Raw genomic sequence first — 18,749 nt, forward strand, 5'->3', positions numbered from 1 at the left:
AATAAAAAAAGACAAATTGTTAGGTCATGAGAAGTAATCTTTAATTATATCACTTAAAATATCTCAAAAAGCCTTTGGAAAAAATATTTAGTCACTATGAGTTGGACAAGGGGACCAGAAGGTCCTATCTGGTGGTGGGCTACTACTAAATCATCCTATCCAAAAAGTATGATGTTGAGTTTTATTGCTATATATTTTCAGAGCTCTTCTTCTTCCATCTGGAAATGTCACAATTCTTCCAGAAATCAGAGTGAATGGCCTGAAGCAATCAGTCTATCATGGCAGAATTTGTACTCCCTGGTCTACCTCGCTCTTCAGAACTTCAAATCTTTTACTTCCTATTCTTTTCCATAGTCTATGCAGCCACTGTGCTGGGGAACCTCTTCATAGTGCTCACCATCATGTTAGAACCTCGACTTTATTCTCCTGTGTACTTTTTGTTGGGTAATCTCTCCTTCACTGACATGTCCCTGGCCTCATTTGCTACCCTCAAAATGATCACAGACTTCCTCAGTGAGCATAAAATCATCTCTTTTGAAGGCTGCATAGCCCAGATATTCTTCCTACATCTCTTAGGAGGTGCTGAGATTGTTCTGCTGATCTCCATGTCCTTTGATAGGTATGTGGCTATATGTAAGCCTCTACATTACTTAACCATCATGAGCAGGAGGACATGCATTGGGCTTATGATACTTTCCTGGGTTGTAGGCACCTTTCATGCTCTGAGTTAGTTAGCGTTTACTGTGAACCTGCCTTTCTGTAGACCCAATGAAGTAGATAGCTTCTTTTGTGATCTCCCTTTGGTAATTAAACTCACATGTACAGACACATACATTTTAGGGGTGTTCATGATCTTCACCAGTGGTATGATTGCCCTGGTGTGCTTCATCCTCCTGGTGATCTCCTACATGGCCATTCTGGTCACTGTCTGGCAGCGTTCCTCCAGAGGCTCATCCAAAGCTCTTTCCATATGCAGTGTCCACTTCACTGTTGTGACTTTCTTCTTTGACCCATGCATTTTCATCTATGTGTGGCCTTTCACAAACTTCCCAATAGACAAAGCACTCTCAGTATTTTATACCATATTTACCCCCCTCTTGAATCCAGTTATCTATACTCTTACAAATAAAGATGTCAAGGATTCTATGAGGAAATTAAGCAGCTGTATCTTTAAATCTAGGAAAACATAACGCATCTTGATTTTCCTCATTTGAAAAAGAAATACTTGTTCAACATTTATTGTTCTCATTCAGCTGGTGAACACTGTGACTCCATTGCATTAAATCAATCAGTTCCTGGCAAATTATAATTAACTCAGCAGCCAATGAATTCTGGTCATGTGAGTTCTTCGTCGTGCAATGCAAGGTTTACTAAAGGACATTAACTCATACTCAACATTTTGGTTTTCAAGGACCCACATTTTAGAGTGCTCAATTTTTGTCAGGTCTAAATATATGAGCATTCTCTCCCTTGAAGTGCTTACATATTTTAAGAAAGAGTGAACTCTCTCTCAGCTCCTCACAACAGTCACTAAGAAAACAGGCACATGTGGAAGTGTCAGCACTTGCTGCAGCATCTGGTGCACTAGAGCAGCAATAACGTCTTTATGGTCTGTGCTGACTCGTGATTGTGTAACTGCAACATCAGAAAGCAATGGAGGGTCCTTGGTAATTAAGAGTATTTGCTACCTGACATGTTCATAACTCACTTTTGATAAGAATAAGAATGAATCTTCTCTATCCTCAGTCTCTACATTCCCAAGAGAACATTCTGTAGCTTGCAAAAAATATAGTAAACTCCAAGAAAATTCTTATTGCCTTACATATTAAATAGTCAAAGGACCCTCCACTTATGAACAACACATCTCATCTACAACCCTGTCCTGTAAAAGAAGAAACTAAGACCCAACATCCAAGGGTATAGTAGCTTTTCTGTGGTTGTGCAGTTTAGAGGCAGCATCCAAGTTATTCACTTGCACATTTGTTTTGGTACAGTAGTGCTTACTGTATCATTTTGTATTCAAAGCCACTATGTAAATAGTGGGCTTCTAAAAAATATGAGCTATTTTCTCCTGGCTAAACATAGTATTTGATGTAGGGATCCAGAGATACAGTAATTCTTTAATATATTTGATGTAGCTAATAACTGGAGACTTTAGAAAACAGAAATCACCTAGTAAAACCTATTTCTTTTACAGATGATGGAACTGAGAAACAGGGAATAATATTACATTCCCCAGTTCACAGAGCTATTTGAGAAGAGTCTAGCCTATAAAGTTCATATTCCTCCCTCTATCTGTCTCTCTCTCCTCTCATCTCTGTATCTTTCTTTCTCTCCCTTATCATTTCCTCCATTCTCTCTTCTTCCTCTCCTGCCTCCTGCCTCCATCCATCTCTATTTATACGTATCTCCTTCTCTATCTTGACCTCTGCCTCCATCTGTCTTGAGCTTGGGCCAGGTTATCTTCAAGAAAACTTTGGTCATTGTTTTTCTGCATGTAAAACAATGTTTATTCCATAAAACTGAAATACTGTAATTCTTAAAAATTAGGTAACTGTTTGGTATTGTCAAATTTTGCATATTATTTTCTGTACTATTGCCCTAGCCTGAATGCAGATAAAGACTCATAAATTTTAAGGACCCAAATAGATCAATAAGTAAATAAATATATGGGCTAATGGATAATAAATAAATGGATGGGTGGCTATATATAGATATACATATATATGATATAAGTAAGTTATATGTAGAAAACAAATAAATAATTTAGTTATCATAAAGAAATTATTATGCAGCATATCATATTGATTCAAAAGTCTGTCTGAATATTGAACCTATAGCTAGTGTAAATTTGCAACTGTATGATTTGTTTAAAATTGCTGGAAATTGCTGTCAGGTTTGATAGTTTAAAAGCTATAATATTAAATGCATTTCTTATGATAGGGTAAATCTAATTCAATTTATGAATATGTTTAATGGGTCACTGGAGAGATCAACCATTCAATTGATGCTAATAAAAATAATAACATTATTTATATGAATGTCTGAATATTATAATGTCCTTCACTTCTTAATCTTGTTAAGATTAAGTGTCTCAGTTGGATTGTTATTTTTCATTCTAATCAAAAACATTTTATTAGCTGATCAGGCTAATGAATGCTGTATTGTTTTCTACCTCAGGCTAGCTAAGAATTTTGTACACCTGTTTAACATCCTAATCTACACACTGCTAGAATTATAAACAAATAAATATTATGGGTTTTGTGATATCATAATGTGCATGCCTCAAACATAAGGCCATTGTTTTAAGCTTTACAAATACAGGAAACATGCCACCTAAGAAATTAATCCCCAAAACAAGGTCTGGAAAGGTGGCATAAGCACAAACCTAAGAAAATCTGAGTGAGGGTGAGTCCCAGCCCCTGTCCTAATCTCTCCAGTGATGTTGCCTTCTTCCTGCCTCATGTTTCTCCGTGGATGACCACTTTGCTGACGATGCCCTCTAGTATTCCATCATGATGCCACAGAGGAGCAACATACACTGAGTGCCAGCAATTCATTGTAAAAGGTGGACAACAGAAGATTTGCCTAATTTCATCATGCTATACTTTCACTTTCAAGAGCATTTCCTGAATCAAAATTGTCTATATTGTAGTTAAATAATTTGATATCTTTTTTCACTTTTCTTTTATAATTTACTAGATTTTTCTGTTTTCCATTTACCTTTAAACTATTTTACAAGTTGATATTTAATATGGTCTAGTGAAATCAGACTTAAATGTAGACAGATGTAAAAAAATCTAATAAATATTATTTCAAAAATTCCATAGAGCCAGACATAGTGGCAACGGCTATAATCCCAGCACTTGGGAGGCTGAGACAGGATTGTTGTGAGTTCAAGGCCAGCCTGGGCTACACAGTGAGTTCAAGACCAGATTGAACAGCATAGTGAGACCCTGTCTCACAAAGACTAAAAAAAAAAAAAAATTGAAAATTTCAATACATACACATGCAAAAATGAGATTTGTCTCATTCACTGAATCAACACCAAAGTACATTTGTGGAATGGAAGTCCCTCTGTGTTATTGTTCTTCCCACAGCAAATACACTGCTCCTCTGAAAGAACTTCTTTTCCTTATTCACCTTGAAGCTAACAAGACAGTCAACAAAGTGATCTGATATGTGCTGGGAGTTATGGAACTACTTTGTAGAAAACTTGTCCAATAAAGAATTTATTTAGAATACCTTTTTTCTGTTTATTTATTACTTTTTCTTCTAGGTATCTAGAAAATGATCACACAGCTTTTGTTTCCAGAATTTCAATGGTTTTAAGACTAAGACAAATATGGTTTTGTCATACCACTTCTCAAGGTTTAAACTAAGCCCCACCTATTCAAAGGAAGTTTCTTCAGTTATTTTACTGATCTCTCTGAACATTTTTCAAAGCTAATAAACAGCTAAGTCTGTGGCCATTGATTTTGTAATGAGTAAGCATTTTGAGACCAGATTTTGGCCTTATTTGATTTTGTTGTTTTTTAATTGTTGTTCATTTGGTGATTAGTTCTGATTTGTTCTTTTTGGTATTTAGTATCTGTCACAGTACATGAGGCATGATGACTTGTGCATCATGTGACAGTGACTTGTTGCACATTTTGAAAAAATTATCTTTTTAAAAATAAGTGTTCTTTCATAATGTCCTTACTTGTAGCCCACGATTCGATGACTATAGAGTGTCATAGTAATCACAGAAGTGCTAAGTGGAGAGAACTTCAGAGACAGTCAAATGTTCCTGTGAGATGCCACAAGTAACTATGGTGGCTAGTTCACTAGATCATCTCTATGGTCTTTTCAAGTTCTAATCTATTTGATATGACTTCCAATTTCCAGTTCTTTTTGTTCTATTGTCATTCAAGCATAAAAGCTCTAGGAGGGAACTTGAATCAAGGATCATCCATCAATGGAACATAAGGCATGTAAATGGGAAGATGGTGGTGAGGAGGGCAGGAAAAAGGAAGCTAATGCGAGCTCCACTATCGCAGTGTATGAGAGACCATGCAAACTGATGGACTCACACCTTGGATCTGTGCTTCTCAGAGACCCCATCACCACATCTTTTCCTACCAGCCTTCTATAGGAACAAAAAAACACACAGATATTTTCTACCTTTTTCTATGCTTTCAATGTTAAACGCAGCCCACAACTCCTTGCTTTCTAGCACAGATCAAACCTACCCAGATATATTTATATATCCTGTGTCATGGAGTGAAGTGTGTTAAGTAGAATTCAAGCAGATTCTATCATCTATGAAATCAGGAAATGAAACTCTGGTTTCATATCCCTCAAATGATCCTGGAAACTCACAAGATCAATCAGCCCTACACCTCATCAGTGACCCCAAACTTTGTGAGGAAATGCTCTGAGAAGCTACTCACAAGGCAAAAGAACAAATTGCTCCAGATGTAAATTGATCTATATTAATATTAACATTTGATTAAGGTTTGATGTACATGATGTTCTGCTAGAAATTCTTAATCAGTTTCATAGTAATATCATATTTTAATTAATTAAATGTGTATTATTCATTTTTTTATTAAAAACAGTTTATAATTGATATCTTTGGGAAACTAGATTAATGCTTTTACCTTTTTATCCCCTATACAAAAATGGTTCAACAGCATCCAACCCTCCATACTGCTTCAAAGACCAGGCGCAAGGGAAACATTTAACACTTATTGACTTTTTCCCTATTTCTTGATTTCTCTAAATTACCCATTTGTAATACTTATTTTCTTAGGGTTGCCATTGACATTATGTTTTAGCCTAATTTTATTGGTACAGTTGTAGGTGCTAGAAAGGAAATAGCCCATAGTTTGTCCAGAAATGTTCAGTGAATGGATTCTTCTTAAAGTCAAAGTTTAAAGTTGATAAAAGTTGAAAAATATTTAGTTTCAGAAAAATGAGATGGTATGTTCAGCCACAATTGAAACCAGAATGATTGCTGAAGAATTTAAAATTCTTTCATCACATATCCTCAAGAGGGTAAATTTGTTAAGAAATTAGTTTATTGGTTTTATTTTCATTTTTAAAATTTTCAATAATTTTATGAAGCATATTTCCTTATGAGCACCATTTTGGACATGCAGAAATTGACAAACAGTTTAAGTGATTTCACTAACATTATACCACTAATAAATGGTGGAGCCAGAATTTAATCCAAGCTTTTCCTCCTCCCTCCCTCCTTCCTTCTTTTTGCGTTTTATAATTGCAATACATTTTAAAAAGTAATATGTTCCCATCTTTCAAGAATCATTGGTAGATATTTTGAATCAATCCAGTATATCAAGACAGCCATGAGGGAGCAACAAGACACTCGCAAAAAAGCATTTCCAGAACTGCTTCAGACAGTGACAAGAACAATGTCTTTAAACCACTAGGGAGTATTTGAGGGACATTAATGGTAATGTGTCTTTTTTATTAATTTTTTTGGTACATATTAGATATACATAATAATTGCATTCATTAGGAGGGGAAAAAGCAATGTGTCTTTTACTGCAATAAAATATTTAAATTTTAAGCATTCATTGTTTATTATCACACCTTGTATCATATGTAGCTTGTGTAAAGGCCCCACTAGTGCAGAAACTGGCACACTGAAAGAAAGAATGTTAGTGTTCAAGGGAAAGAGGAATGCGAAAGAGAATCAAGGAGATGAGCAGGCCCCACACTGCAACGATTTGTTATGGAGCATTCCAGGAGCCCACTGGTATTGTTCCTGTGATTCACAGGACAATACCTGTTATGCTATAAACTTTTAGTTACTAACTTTTGAGAGTAAAGATAAACTATCCTCAGGAATAGTGAAGAACGTGAAAACAAATCAGTATACTTCATCTTTGGAGGGGCAAGCACAGAGCAATGTCTGGCTGCCCTTGGGTCCTGGATGTGTAAAAGCTTGGGGAATAGCTAACCTGATGTGCATATTGATGCAGAAACCCTAACCAGCCTCACAAGTGAAGCTGTGAGGTGCCTTTCAGGGCTTCATTTTTCCCCTAGGAATAGGCTCTTCTGCCAAGAAGTCCCAGGTAAAGAATAGACAGTTATTCTCAGCTTCAGAGACGTATTCACCAGATAAATATGATTCGATTCTATGATGTTAAGTTCTAATTTGAACAATTTCCTGAGTAGTACTTTTTACCACATTTCAAAAGAATTCTTTTGTATTTTCAGAAATGTAGATTTTTTGTTGGTCTTCTAAAGACAGGGTTTTGCTAAGCAATTTGGGCTGGTCTTGAACTCACTCCTTGCCCAGGTTGGCCTGGAACTTGCAGTGATCCTCCTGACTCAGCCTCCTAAGTGCTGGGACTGCAGGCATCACCACCATGCCCACCAACATTCTTTCCCTTACAGTGGAAACTTGTTTAAAATAATGGACTTTGAAGAGATGAGAAGTCGACATTCATTTCCCAGTAAATGTTACATCATTAAAAACTTAAAGGATTTTATTACTACTTTTAAACAGGTAAAAGTTGAGAAACAAAATGCCTGAATAATACTTCAAGCTTTTTAACCCAGTTTTCTTTATTTTTAAGCATTATTGTGATAAAATGGGATATTGACTTATCAAACACAGTATACACTGTTTTCCCTTTTCATGTAATCTTAGAATAAATTTCTATTTAAAATAAGAAACATCCAAAATATAATACTTCATTCAAAAAAATACAAGTATATAAAGGACAAGATAAACTACAGAAATCACCAAAGGCAATTAATTTTGGAATGGATGCAAAATTAGTTAAATTGACAAATTTTACTATAACATAAAACCATACCATTTAAGCTCAAGTAAAAACCTCTATTTTGATGCTTGTACCTGCAATAATATTTATTTAACAAATCGTAACCACACATTGTTAAATATGTTATGCATACTTTTGTTTAATTTTCACATCACTAATAGTAATTAACTACTATTATTACATATTGTGGGTAAATAAACTATTGCTTTTTTCCATTGCTCAGGTTTGCATAATAAAGAGGTGGGATTTAATTCAGACCTATGAGGAACTGCTCCTTGCTAATTGCTGGATAAATATTCCTCCAAAATGTAAAAACAGGTTGATCTCTACTACCTATAGAAGGTTGAAACAAAGCAGGTGTTCAACAAACCACTGAAAGAAAGATTGACATTTCAGAAACAGGATTTCAAGTGCAAAAACAAGATAGTAACTTTTGCTAAAGAGTGGAAAGGACACAGCAGTACATTTCTACCTTTACATTTTTGCATTTATTTGAGTGATGAGGCAACAAGGATAATGACTTGGTTAAAATGAATGAAGCTTCAAATTAAAAGAGTGGTTGTACACCTAGCTCCAACATTACATTTCTTCATAAACTTCTGCAAACTATTCACTTTCAGATGATAAATATTTGGTGAGTAGATTGTTAGGGTTGAGGTGTGTGGAGACCCTAAAAGTCCATGATAAATGTAAGAAACTTTTAATGCTGTTTCTTTTTTTTGAAAGGTAAAGGCTTGACTTTTTTGTGTTTTACTCAGGAGACTCACATCTGAACTCTTGGTGACAGATTACTCCCAGAGCTCTCTTCACACCATCAGTCATCTCGGAGAAACAGAGTCTATCACTGCTGCAAAACATCAGATTATCCAACTGAATTTTGTCCCTTCCCATATTAGTAATGGAAAATGAAAAAATCCTACTTGTTTTTCTGTCATATGTCTTATGACAACATCTTAGAGACATCCCAGAACTGGAATGTCAAATTTACATGCTAATAGCTTGCCCAGATTAAAGTTGTTTGTCGAAGGCATACTATTTTAAAATAAGACATATTTGACGTAGTAGTCTAAGGGAAAGGGAAATGACATCTTTTAGAATCCATTCTGTTTTCTTTCCAAAGAAATAGTCACCACAACCATTTAGGCTACCTTTTACCACCTTCATATCAGAAATGAGAAATGTATAAAGAGGTACAGTGAATCCCCATATAAAACACAACTGAGAAATAAAAGACACAAGATTTAATTGCAAGAGTCATGTTAGTCCAGACTACAGCAATGTTCATTGCCCTGGATGTTGTGGATTAACTTTCCCCAAATCTAAATATTGGTTATGTAACTTCTTCTTCACTGCTGCCTTTACTTCCTGGTTTCTCAAAGTATAAATAAGTGGATTCAGAAAAGGAGTAAAGATGGTGTAAAAAACAGAAAGAATTTTGTCCACCAGGAAGCTTGTGAAAGGCCACATATAAATGAATATGCAAGGCCCAAAGAACATTAGCACAACTATGAAATGTGAAGTACAGGTAGAAAGAGCTTTAGAAGAACCTGTGGAGGAATGGCCCCTGATAGTGACAAGAACAATGATGTAAGAAGTGAGCAAAAGCAGAAAGCTTAAAAGAGCAATCACACCACTTGTGGAGATCATGAAGACTCCAAGAATGTACATGTCTATACAAGCCAATTTCATGACCAAAGGAAGGTCACAGAAGAAACTATCTATAACATTAGGACCACAGAAGGGCAAATAGAGGGTAAAAGCTAACTGGCTTATTGTATGCAGGAAACCCACTGTCCAAGAAGTTACCACAAGCCCAATGCACATGTTCTGGCTCATAATTTTTGAGTAATGGAGAGGTTTACATATGGCAGTATACCTGTCAAAAGACATGGAGATCAGCAGTACAATCTCAGTCCCAGTGAAGAGGTGCAAAAAGAAGATCTGAGAAATGCATCCCTCAAAGGAGATAGTCTTGTGCTGAGCAAAAAGGTCCATGATCATCTTTGGTGTGGCAAAGGAAGACAGGCACATATCGATCAGAGACAGGTTGCTTATCAGGAAGTACATGGGGGAGTGGAGGTTTGAGGTGGACAGGACAGTGAGCAAAATCAAGCAGTTTCCAAACATGGTCATTAAATAGAACATGGAAAATATAACAAAGAAGAATATCTGGAGCTCAAAGGAATCAGTAAGTCCAAGTAACACAAACTCAGATATGCTGGAATGGTTGAATCTCTCCATTGATCTTCAGAATTTGCTGTATAATCTTAAAAAAAAAAATTAAACAGTGCAATCATGTGATATTTCTACAGCTATATGTGATGGGACTTTATGCTATCACAATAATTTGCTAGAGCACTAGTTATAACTAGAAATCATTTAAAACCCTTACTGTAAAGATTTTTGTTTTTGCAAAAACTTAGATAACATTTGAGAAAGACACTCTTGGTTTTGCCAGCACCTGTACACACAGAGCTATGCTCATCACAGCCCCACACATAATACATGTATCTAAACACACCTGAGTTACTTAATATGTCTGTGTAGATTACATTAAGTTCATGGGGTATGGAAATGAGACATATAAATAACAATAAAAGGTTTCCAATCTCAAAAGTTTCTCTCAGGCAAACAAATCAGTTATACTGAGTCAACTATTGTTGAACAGTGGATTTAATTCACACTAATACCATCATTTCCAAAGATCCACTTAATATTCTTTGAGGCTGATAATTCTGAAGTCCAAAAGGCATATTTGTAACATTCTCAACTCATTATCAGTTGAGTTATTCTCAATTTTTGTTATTTTATAATCTCAGAAATGATTAAATAAAATGGACCATTGTCCAAAATATTAAAAGTCAATGCACTAACAGTTAGTTACTATTGATATTAACATGAATAGCAAAGAATGATGTCATTATAATAAATTCAAAGATTGATCAAGTGGAAAGAAAATCAAGAAGTTAGCTCTGTTGCTTCCATCTCCTCCATTTCTCTTCCATTCCTCCACTGTGGCAAATTTTACTTACAGTCATGTTAGGAATGAAAGCTAATGAAGTAGAAAAATTGTGCAGAATGAAATGTCTTGGACATGGATTATATGCTCTAAATTACTGTTTACCTCATTTTTCCATGCCTAATTCTGCGACTCAAAACGTGAATTTTAAAAATTACGTTGAATAGTATTTTTCATTTAAGTGATCTCATGTTTTCCCGGGTAGAAAAAAGTTTTGTTACATCCTCAATTTTGCACATATCCAAGCTGTTTTGCAATCTTGATAAATGCTTTTAAAAGGTACCAGAAAATGTTCCATAGAGTTAACAGAACATTGCTTGTAAATAATTCAGCAGATTTGTAATATATTTTTATATTATGAAATATGCTGTAGATGTTTTTCTAGAGACATGAAAGTTAAATGTATATATTATGGTAGAAATAATATTGAAGGATATTGTAATTCACTAGTGCTGCCAGCGGAATTGTTAACAAAGCACCTTCTTTAACAGTAAATGTCTTTTGCAGACCTAAGGGACTATGTACTACTGTTAATATCTATAAGAATAAAACATATTGAACATCCTTCCAGAAAATCTTTGAGGGAGGACCTATATCCATAATAGAATTATAGCACTCATTTCTTTTGTTTTGTTTTGTTTTTTTGTTTTTTGGTTTTTTGGTTTTTCTCCGGTACTGGGAACCGAACTCAAGACCTTGCGCTTGCCAGGCAGGCGCTTTGCCGCTGAGCTAAATCCCCAGCCCAGCACTCATTTCTGATAGTGACCATGAAGTCAATGTTTTCCTTATTGTCAGAAGGTTGTATTGTAAAGTATGTTGTTATATGCAGTCAGACTGCACAGAATACTCCTGATGGAGGAGTCTTCACTTTACTACAATGATATAAAACCAGCAGTTTTTACACTAAATTTTTAAAATTAATAGTAGACAAAAATATAGAATTAAACCTTTGCTTCCAAAATAGGAAACAGCCCATGATGCATAAATCATTTATTTGCTTTAAAAACTGATAAACTTTGCTTGAGTATGTTTTCTAATGAAAACAAAGCAAATCACATTTAGCTTCAAATTGTAACAGTTCAATTAAATTTTAAAATGGCACCTGAATATATACATCCAACATTTTCTTTAGAGGCACAGTGGATACATTAGTTTTTTCATTGTGTAGCAATGCTGAGATGTCAAAGCCAAATTTCATGGTTATTGATTAGCTTCAGAATACTCAGTCATTCACAATCCTTTTTGCTGCTTCACAGACTTTGGTTTGATACTATCAGCACACCAAAAAGCATATGGAATTAAAATAAGCTAATTTTATAACTCGTATGTAAGCACACATTCAATTGTGACTGGAAAATAAGTGCAAATGTTTTCATTTCTATTGTTCATTTATTGATATCTACTCATCTGTAGTGTTCTTGCTACGATCTATATCCTTTCTACTCCCAAATACGACGTCTGTGATATGATGCCTGAAATGACCTCTTACTCTTAGTCCATGTGTAGTCTAGCACTGGACAACCTACAGCCTACTCATGTAGCCCACTCACTTACCTAGTGTCTGTGGCTGCTTCTCCCTGTACCCGGGGAAGCGAGTGGCAAGACCTCCAGGCCTGCAAGCCTGAACGATTTACTCTCTGGTCTTTCAGAAAAGTTGGCTGATGCCTTGTGAGGTGATAAACTTTTGGAAGAACAAACTTAAACCTTGGATTTTCCATCTTGGATTTTATTACAATAGTGTTGATTTGGGTAATAAGACAGTGCATTCAATTTCAGTGAAATCTGTTTAATATTTTACAGCAAATGTTGCCATATTAGACACCTGCAACAAATGATGTTTTGGGGGAACTTTTACATTGGATTTGTTAATAGCTAACCCATCATTTAACCATTTGTATTTTTGTATTTTGTTTTACAAAGTAGAAGCAAATGAAATTTTGTATATCAATTATGTTTAAACCATAAGGCACATCTGCCTTATTTAAAAACATTTTTAAATAGAAAATATTGTAAAATTTAAAGTTGTTTATTTTTCCAATAAACATTTCAGTACATAACTTTTCCCTAAAGTGACCACACATTACTTTTGAATTTCAGATGAAAGGAAACTAAGATGGACAGTAATTACACATAATTTCAGATTTGCTTTATTCATTAGAAGTATTAATAATTGTGTCAGCACACCCTTGGCTATAAGACTTTTTTCTCTTCCACATATTAATAAAATGTTTAAATATGCATTTACTCTCAAAAGTACAGAATTTACCAGTTATTTAAAGCAAAAAAAAAATGTACCAGAGAACAACATTCTAGAATTCATAAAAGAGAATTATTACCCAGTAGTTAAGAATGCTTGAAATCATCTTGACTTTGACTGTATCTCCACACAAGAAAATATTTTATTTAGCTGTAATATAGAAATTTAGAAAAAGATTATATGCTATCAAAAGAATTTCACATTTTTTGAAATTATTTTTCATATCAAAATGATATGAGTTCCTTTCACATTAAATACACTAAAAATTCTCATATTTACACATTTGACTATATTCCTTATTTTCTGGTGATAATTTCATTATTACTGGAAACTATTTTTATACCAGTGTAATTGAATAAACATTTGTCAGGTTTTTTGTTTTATTTTTTTCATTTCTGAAAGGCAGATTTAATCTCTAAAGGAACCATTAACCTTTATGTATTGCTGTTCAGTATACATTTTGTTTCTGCACCATTACTTTAATATAATTATTAAATAAATACTATCATTGATACCTGCAGAGCACAACCTCAGCTGCTTCTCAAGACCCTTGTAGCAGACCCAGCCTTTAATCTACCAGCTGTGAGTCAGAATCAAAAGCACCATGTCTTCTGAGATTCTCAAGCCCACTGAAATCACCACAGCCTTTGCAAGCATTGAGATCCTGGAATAGGGATATGTTTTCTCTGTCTTGTTATAAAGACCTTTAGCAGGGAGGGGCTACACAATGCAGTCTACTTGCAATGGGAGTTATTAAAATGTTGAGCTGACTTTTCAGAGAGTTGCAGCAAGAGCAACGCAGTGTTCTTTGCTGTTCCAAGTGAGGATGCATGTTCATGATGAAACCATGTTCACTAGAGAGTAGGTTACAAGTAGGACTGGCCTAGGCAAGGCAGACACCATCATCTAACCAACACATTAAGAACAAAAGGTCACTTCTTCAAGTTTAGAGACATTCCTAAATTTATATCCTGGTGTTCAAAATCCTAAAGTTGAAAATTATTATTTTAGGGATTAGCAATTTGCCTCCAGCAAACATCTGCTTACTGGAAACATATATTAAAAAGGGTAATGAATTAAAGTTTTTGAGAAACTGACTCTATAAACACTATCTTCTTCCAAAACCACAGCAAGTCAAATTCTTCCCAACTATCATGCCAGTCCAACACTCCCTAAAGGATAGAACCCAAGAATATCCTTACCTGACAACATTTCTAGCAATCTTTTCCTTTTGTGAACTTTATTAGTACACTTTAGATATATATAATGACCACATTTATCATAGGGAATTTGTATCCCTGTATAACATATCTTTATTCTTCTTTTTTCCCCATACCCGTCCACTCCCTTCAACCCTTCTTCACCTCCTTATTTACAAAAGTTTTGTTTCCATCTCTTCCTTCTATTCTTTTTTTTCTTTTCTAGCAATCTTTGAAATAAGAAAAATAGGAATTTTTATTAGTACATGTTTGCAGGACATAATGATTGCATTTATCATGCAGCATTGTTGATACTTGTCCAGGAGACATCTCAATTCTTTTTTTTATACCCTCCCCTCCCAACCCTCCCTGCTCCTTTCAACTCCCTTCTCATTGAAAATCTCTCATCATTTTTCCTCTTTGATTAATTTTTCCAACTCCTTTCCCACCCTTCTTCCATCACTCATTCCCTATTTATTTAAAAGAGTTTCCTATTTCCTATTTATCTGTCTTATGTATTTTGACCCCCATATATAGAGTTTCTCATGTAACAGAGACCATGCAATATTTAACCTTGTGTATCTGAGTTTTTTCACTTAATGTTATGTTCTTTGGTTGGTTTTAAGATCTTTTTTCTTCTGCAAAAGAAAAAACACTTTTAAAAAAGCTACAGTTACAAAAATTCAATAATTCTAAAGTATCTGTCTTACTGTAAAATAAAAATTAAGTACATGTGTTTATCACTCATGTAACCCTGGGAAATGGTATGTATAATTATGATTAGCACAAGCCTGGAAAAATGCAAAAGACTTGACAACACATCACAAAAATAAAACAATAAAAGATAATTCAGAAAGAAAGACCATGAAGAAATTTGGGGGCAATTTTTAATGAAAGTGTAGCTTGATTGTGGTAGTGAATACATAAATTGATATATATGATAAAATTAATATGCTGCATACCCAAAGAAAAAAGTCAAGCTTTAAGATAATTTGTAAAGTATGATTTTGAAAAACAAAGCCAGAAGCTGAGATGAATACACACTTCTCGGGACTGGGGATTTAGCTCAGCAGCACAGCGTCTGCCTGGCAAGCAAGAGGTCATGAGTTCGATTCCCAGTACCAGAAAAAAAAACAAAAACAAAAAAGGAATACACACTTCTCACATAATGAAATACAAATGGCAAATAAATACATGAGAAAATGTTCAACATCATTAGTCATTCAAGAAATGCAAATTAAAACAACACTGAGATTCCATCTCACTGCTGTAAGAATGGCTAGCATTAAGAAATCAACCAATAACAAATGCTGGCGAGGCTGTGGAGAAATAGGAACACTTCACTTCTGGTGGGAATGCAGACTGGTGAAACTACTGTGGAAATCAGTTTGGAGATTCCTCAGAAAACTAGGTCTAGAGGTCCCATTCAACCCAGCTATCCCCCTGCTGGGTATTTTCCCAGAAGATCTAAAAACATCATATCACAGTGATATATGTGCACCTCTGTTGATAGCAATGCAATTTGTAATTGCTAAATTGTGGAAGCACCCCAAATGTCCATCCACCAAGGATTGGATAAGAAAATTGTGGTACTTTTATATAATGGAATATTACTCAGCTATAAAGAAAGATAAACTCGAGGCTTTTATAGGTAAATGGTCACAACTGGAGACCATACTCATAAGTGAAATAACTCAGACCTGCATGTGCAAGCACTGCATTGTCTCACTAGTGTAAAACCTGAAAGAGTGAATAAAAACTAGTAGATGGGATAGACATTGTGAAATGATAGGAAAACGCTCAAGGGTAAAGGGCAACTGGGATGTGGGAAAAGAGAAGGGAAAGGAGAAATTTTGTATGTATGTATATATGGTGTAGTTAACATCGTTGAACTACTGTCTTCTATTTCTTTGCTGAAAGAAACAGTTGAGTCCTTGATTGATCAATATTGCATGTCTCTTTGTTTTCATGAGAAACCACTTTGAAGATATCAATATGTAATAGAACAAGCCTTGTTAATTTCCTACCACTTTGTTTGTAACTCCGTATTGTTTGTATTGTTCTTTTGCTATTTTGTAAGTGGTTGTCTGTCTGTTAATGTTTTCTTCTTTTTATTTTTAAAATTAAAAAATTAAATTAAATTTAAAAATTTAAAAAAGAAAAGAAAAACCAGATAATGTAGTACCGTGACTGAAGCAGAAGCAATGGTTTTCTTATCAACTCTTAGACACTTAGCAACTCAGTGTTTAAGATGCAGCAAAACAGATCTACTCCTACACATATTAGCATATATAAAGCAAATAGGGATAATCTTAATCTGAAATGTATTTGGCTTTGTGACAAATTTTTTCAGAAGACAAATCAGACGAAAGAATTAGAAGTGGCATTTCTAATACACAAAAGAATTATAAAATTGTATTTAATCAAATTGAGTGCCTTTTGAAGTGATTAAACACGAGGTACAAGCACGTGCTTCTTGAAGAACATTTCAGATTTTCTCTAACATCTTACATGAAGAAGGCTTCCATAGATTTTATTGAGGATCTAAAAGCATAGTTTAAGATGGATCAGTTTTATTTTATCTAGTTTCCTCAGTGGGAGTATGTGGCAGGATCCTGCAGTGGATTCTTGACAGTCACAGTGTATGAGGCTTTGGCACGGGCTACAGAGACTGCGGCCTTGAGTACAAGTCCTCCACTGGCTGCCTGCAATAAGGTCATCATGTGATGCGCTCAGAACCAGGAAACTATATCCATGGTGCACCTTCAAATAGTATTCTCAGAATCTTTCAATAAACATGTCTAGTGATGCCCAGGCTAGGCCAGCCTCCCACTCGTCATACCCCTTCCCCCAAAAAGACAAATACTAAGAGAAGAAAAATCTAAAGATAAGTGAGACAACTGGAAAAGGAGAAAGGCACTAAATTATAAGTACCCTAAATATAACTGGGATAAACCATATGTTGCAAATCACAAACATGAGTGCAAATGTAATTTCAAATTTTCTTATAACTACATTTTAAAAAGTAAAAAGAAACCAGTGAAACTAAAGCTATTTTTATTTAATAAAACATGTGTAAATATCTTCTAAATAGGGAATAAGTGTAAAAGAATTTTCATACTCTTTTTCATGCTAAGTCTTTCTAATGTGCTAAGTGTATAGTAAAGTACTTATCCTTTCACTTAGACAGGATTTCAGCACTCAGTAGCCACATGCAGCCTAGTGGCCACTTTCCTCAGAACTGGTGAAAAAGGCACCACTAGACCTGAGCTGCAGGGCAGCTGAGTCAGGCAGGTGTAGAGCTGACCTGACTCTTACCAGTCACCCCCAAATGCTCAGTGTCTTCACATTTGTTACTTCACAGACTTAGTCTAAGTGTCTATGGCAGTTCCAGGCAAGAGGGTGAATTCAGGTCTTGTTACTCCACCAAGATCACACACAGAAATACCAGCTTTATTTTAAGAATTGTTTAAACATTTGAAACATAAGTAGCATTTATTTCATATGTCTGTAGGTGTTACAAATCACATGAATAAAATGGGCACACCTTTCTATCAGTAAATTATCACATAAAATTTGAATATGTGAAAAAATGTATTTAATCAATGAACATGGCTTGTTACAGTCAAAATTGAAAAATACTGAAATATAAAATATACACAAACTTATTTAACATGGCAAGACTTTAAAAGAAGTAACTAGTGCTGGAAGTAGTGAGGACAGATATACTCTTGGTAAAAAATTAAATTGGCCTAGTCTGAGTCTCTGCACCCATGCACCTGGCACGAAGCAGAGATCCGCACTCAGAAGGCCTGCTAACTGCTCTCTCACTGGAGTTCACTTGGTCCTCTTTGCATGCACTCAGCCCGGAGTGAGGTATTGGATCGGAGGCACCAGGAGCTCTGCCACTGTGGCTCATGTTTGGGCTTTGCCTGCCCCCTGACATCCTGGGGGGTGGCAGACACAGGCAGTCTGTGAGCGCTGTCGGTGCGGCCCACCTCTAACTCCTATGCTGACTGGAGACTCAGAATCAGGTGGTCCACAAACTGTCAACCCTGCAGCTCCTGTCTGGGTTTGCTTGTACCCTGAACTGCCTGGGGACACTGGTACACTAGTCCAGGATTGAGCCACCAGTGTAACCCAATGCTGGGTCATACACATGCCCTGAACTACAAGGGGTCACTGAATCAGATGGACTGCTATCAGCAGGCATCACGGTCTGTGTCTGAGACATGGGAGAACTAGATACAATTCACTATCTGCCAAAAAACCGCAGAATAAGTAGAGCATCACAGCAGACACTAAGGGGCAAGCCTGATGACCAGGAAAACTAGGGACATTAGCGACATTTGCTGAGCCGCCAAGGAAGAGGGGGACTGAGCTTTCTGCCTCTGGGATCAAACATGACAAGGTGTAGGACTAAAACACAATCTCAGAACTCCAACCCACTCAGAACAAGTCCAAGAGACATTAAC

The 18,749-nt window shown here is 35.5% G+C and overlaps 2 protein-coding genes across 2 annotated transcripts; one reads left to right on the top strand and one right to left on the bottom strand.

The window, feature by feature from the left end:
- The first annotated feature begins 254 nt into the window (after window positions 1–254).
- On the top strand, window positions 255–8,583 carry LOC102015351 (olfactory receptor 4K3-like). Its single transcript, XM_013508555.1, is given in 2 exon segments — window positions 255–1,158; window positions 8,558–8,583. Coding segments are annotated over 2 exon segments (930 nt in total).
- A 497-nt stretch (window positions 8,584–9,080) lies between these two features.
- On the bottom strand, window positions 9,081–10,040 carry LOC102022333 (olfactory receptor 4K2-like). The gene has a single exon (XM_005412133.1). It carries the CDS (start codon window positions 10,038–10,040, stop codon window positions 9,081–9,083), a length of 960 nt encoding a protein of 319 aa, XP_005412190.1.
- Window positions 10,041–18,749: the final 8,709 nt, after the last annotated feature.

The sequence above is a fragment of the Chinchilla lanigera genome, unplaced genomic scaffold, assembly GCF_000276665.1.
Source record: "Chinchilla lanigera isolate Chin_1 unplaced genomic scaffold, ChiLan1.0 scaffold00149, whole genome shotgun sequence".
Lineage (NCBI taxonomy): Eukaryota > Metazoa > Chordata > Mammalia > Rodentia > Chinchillidae > Chinchilla > Chinchilla lanigera.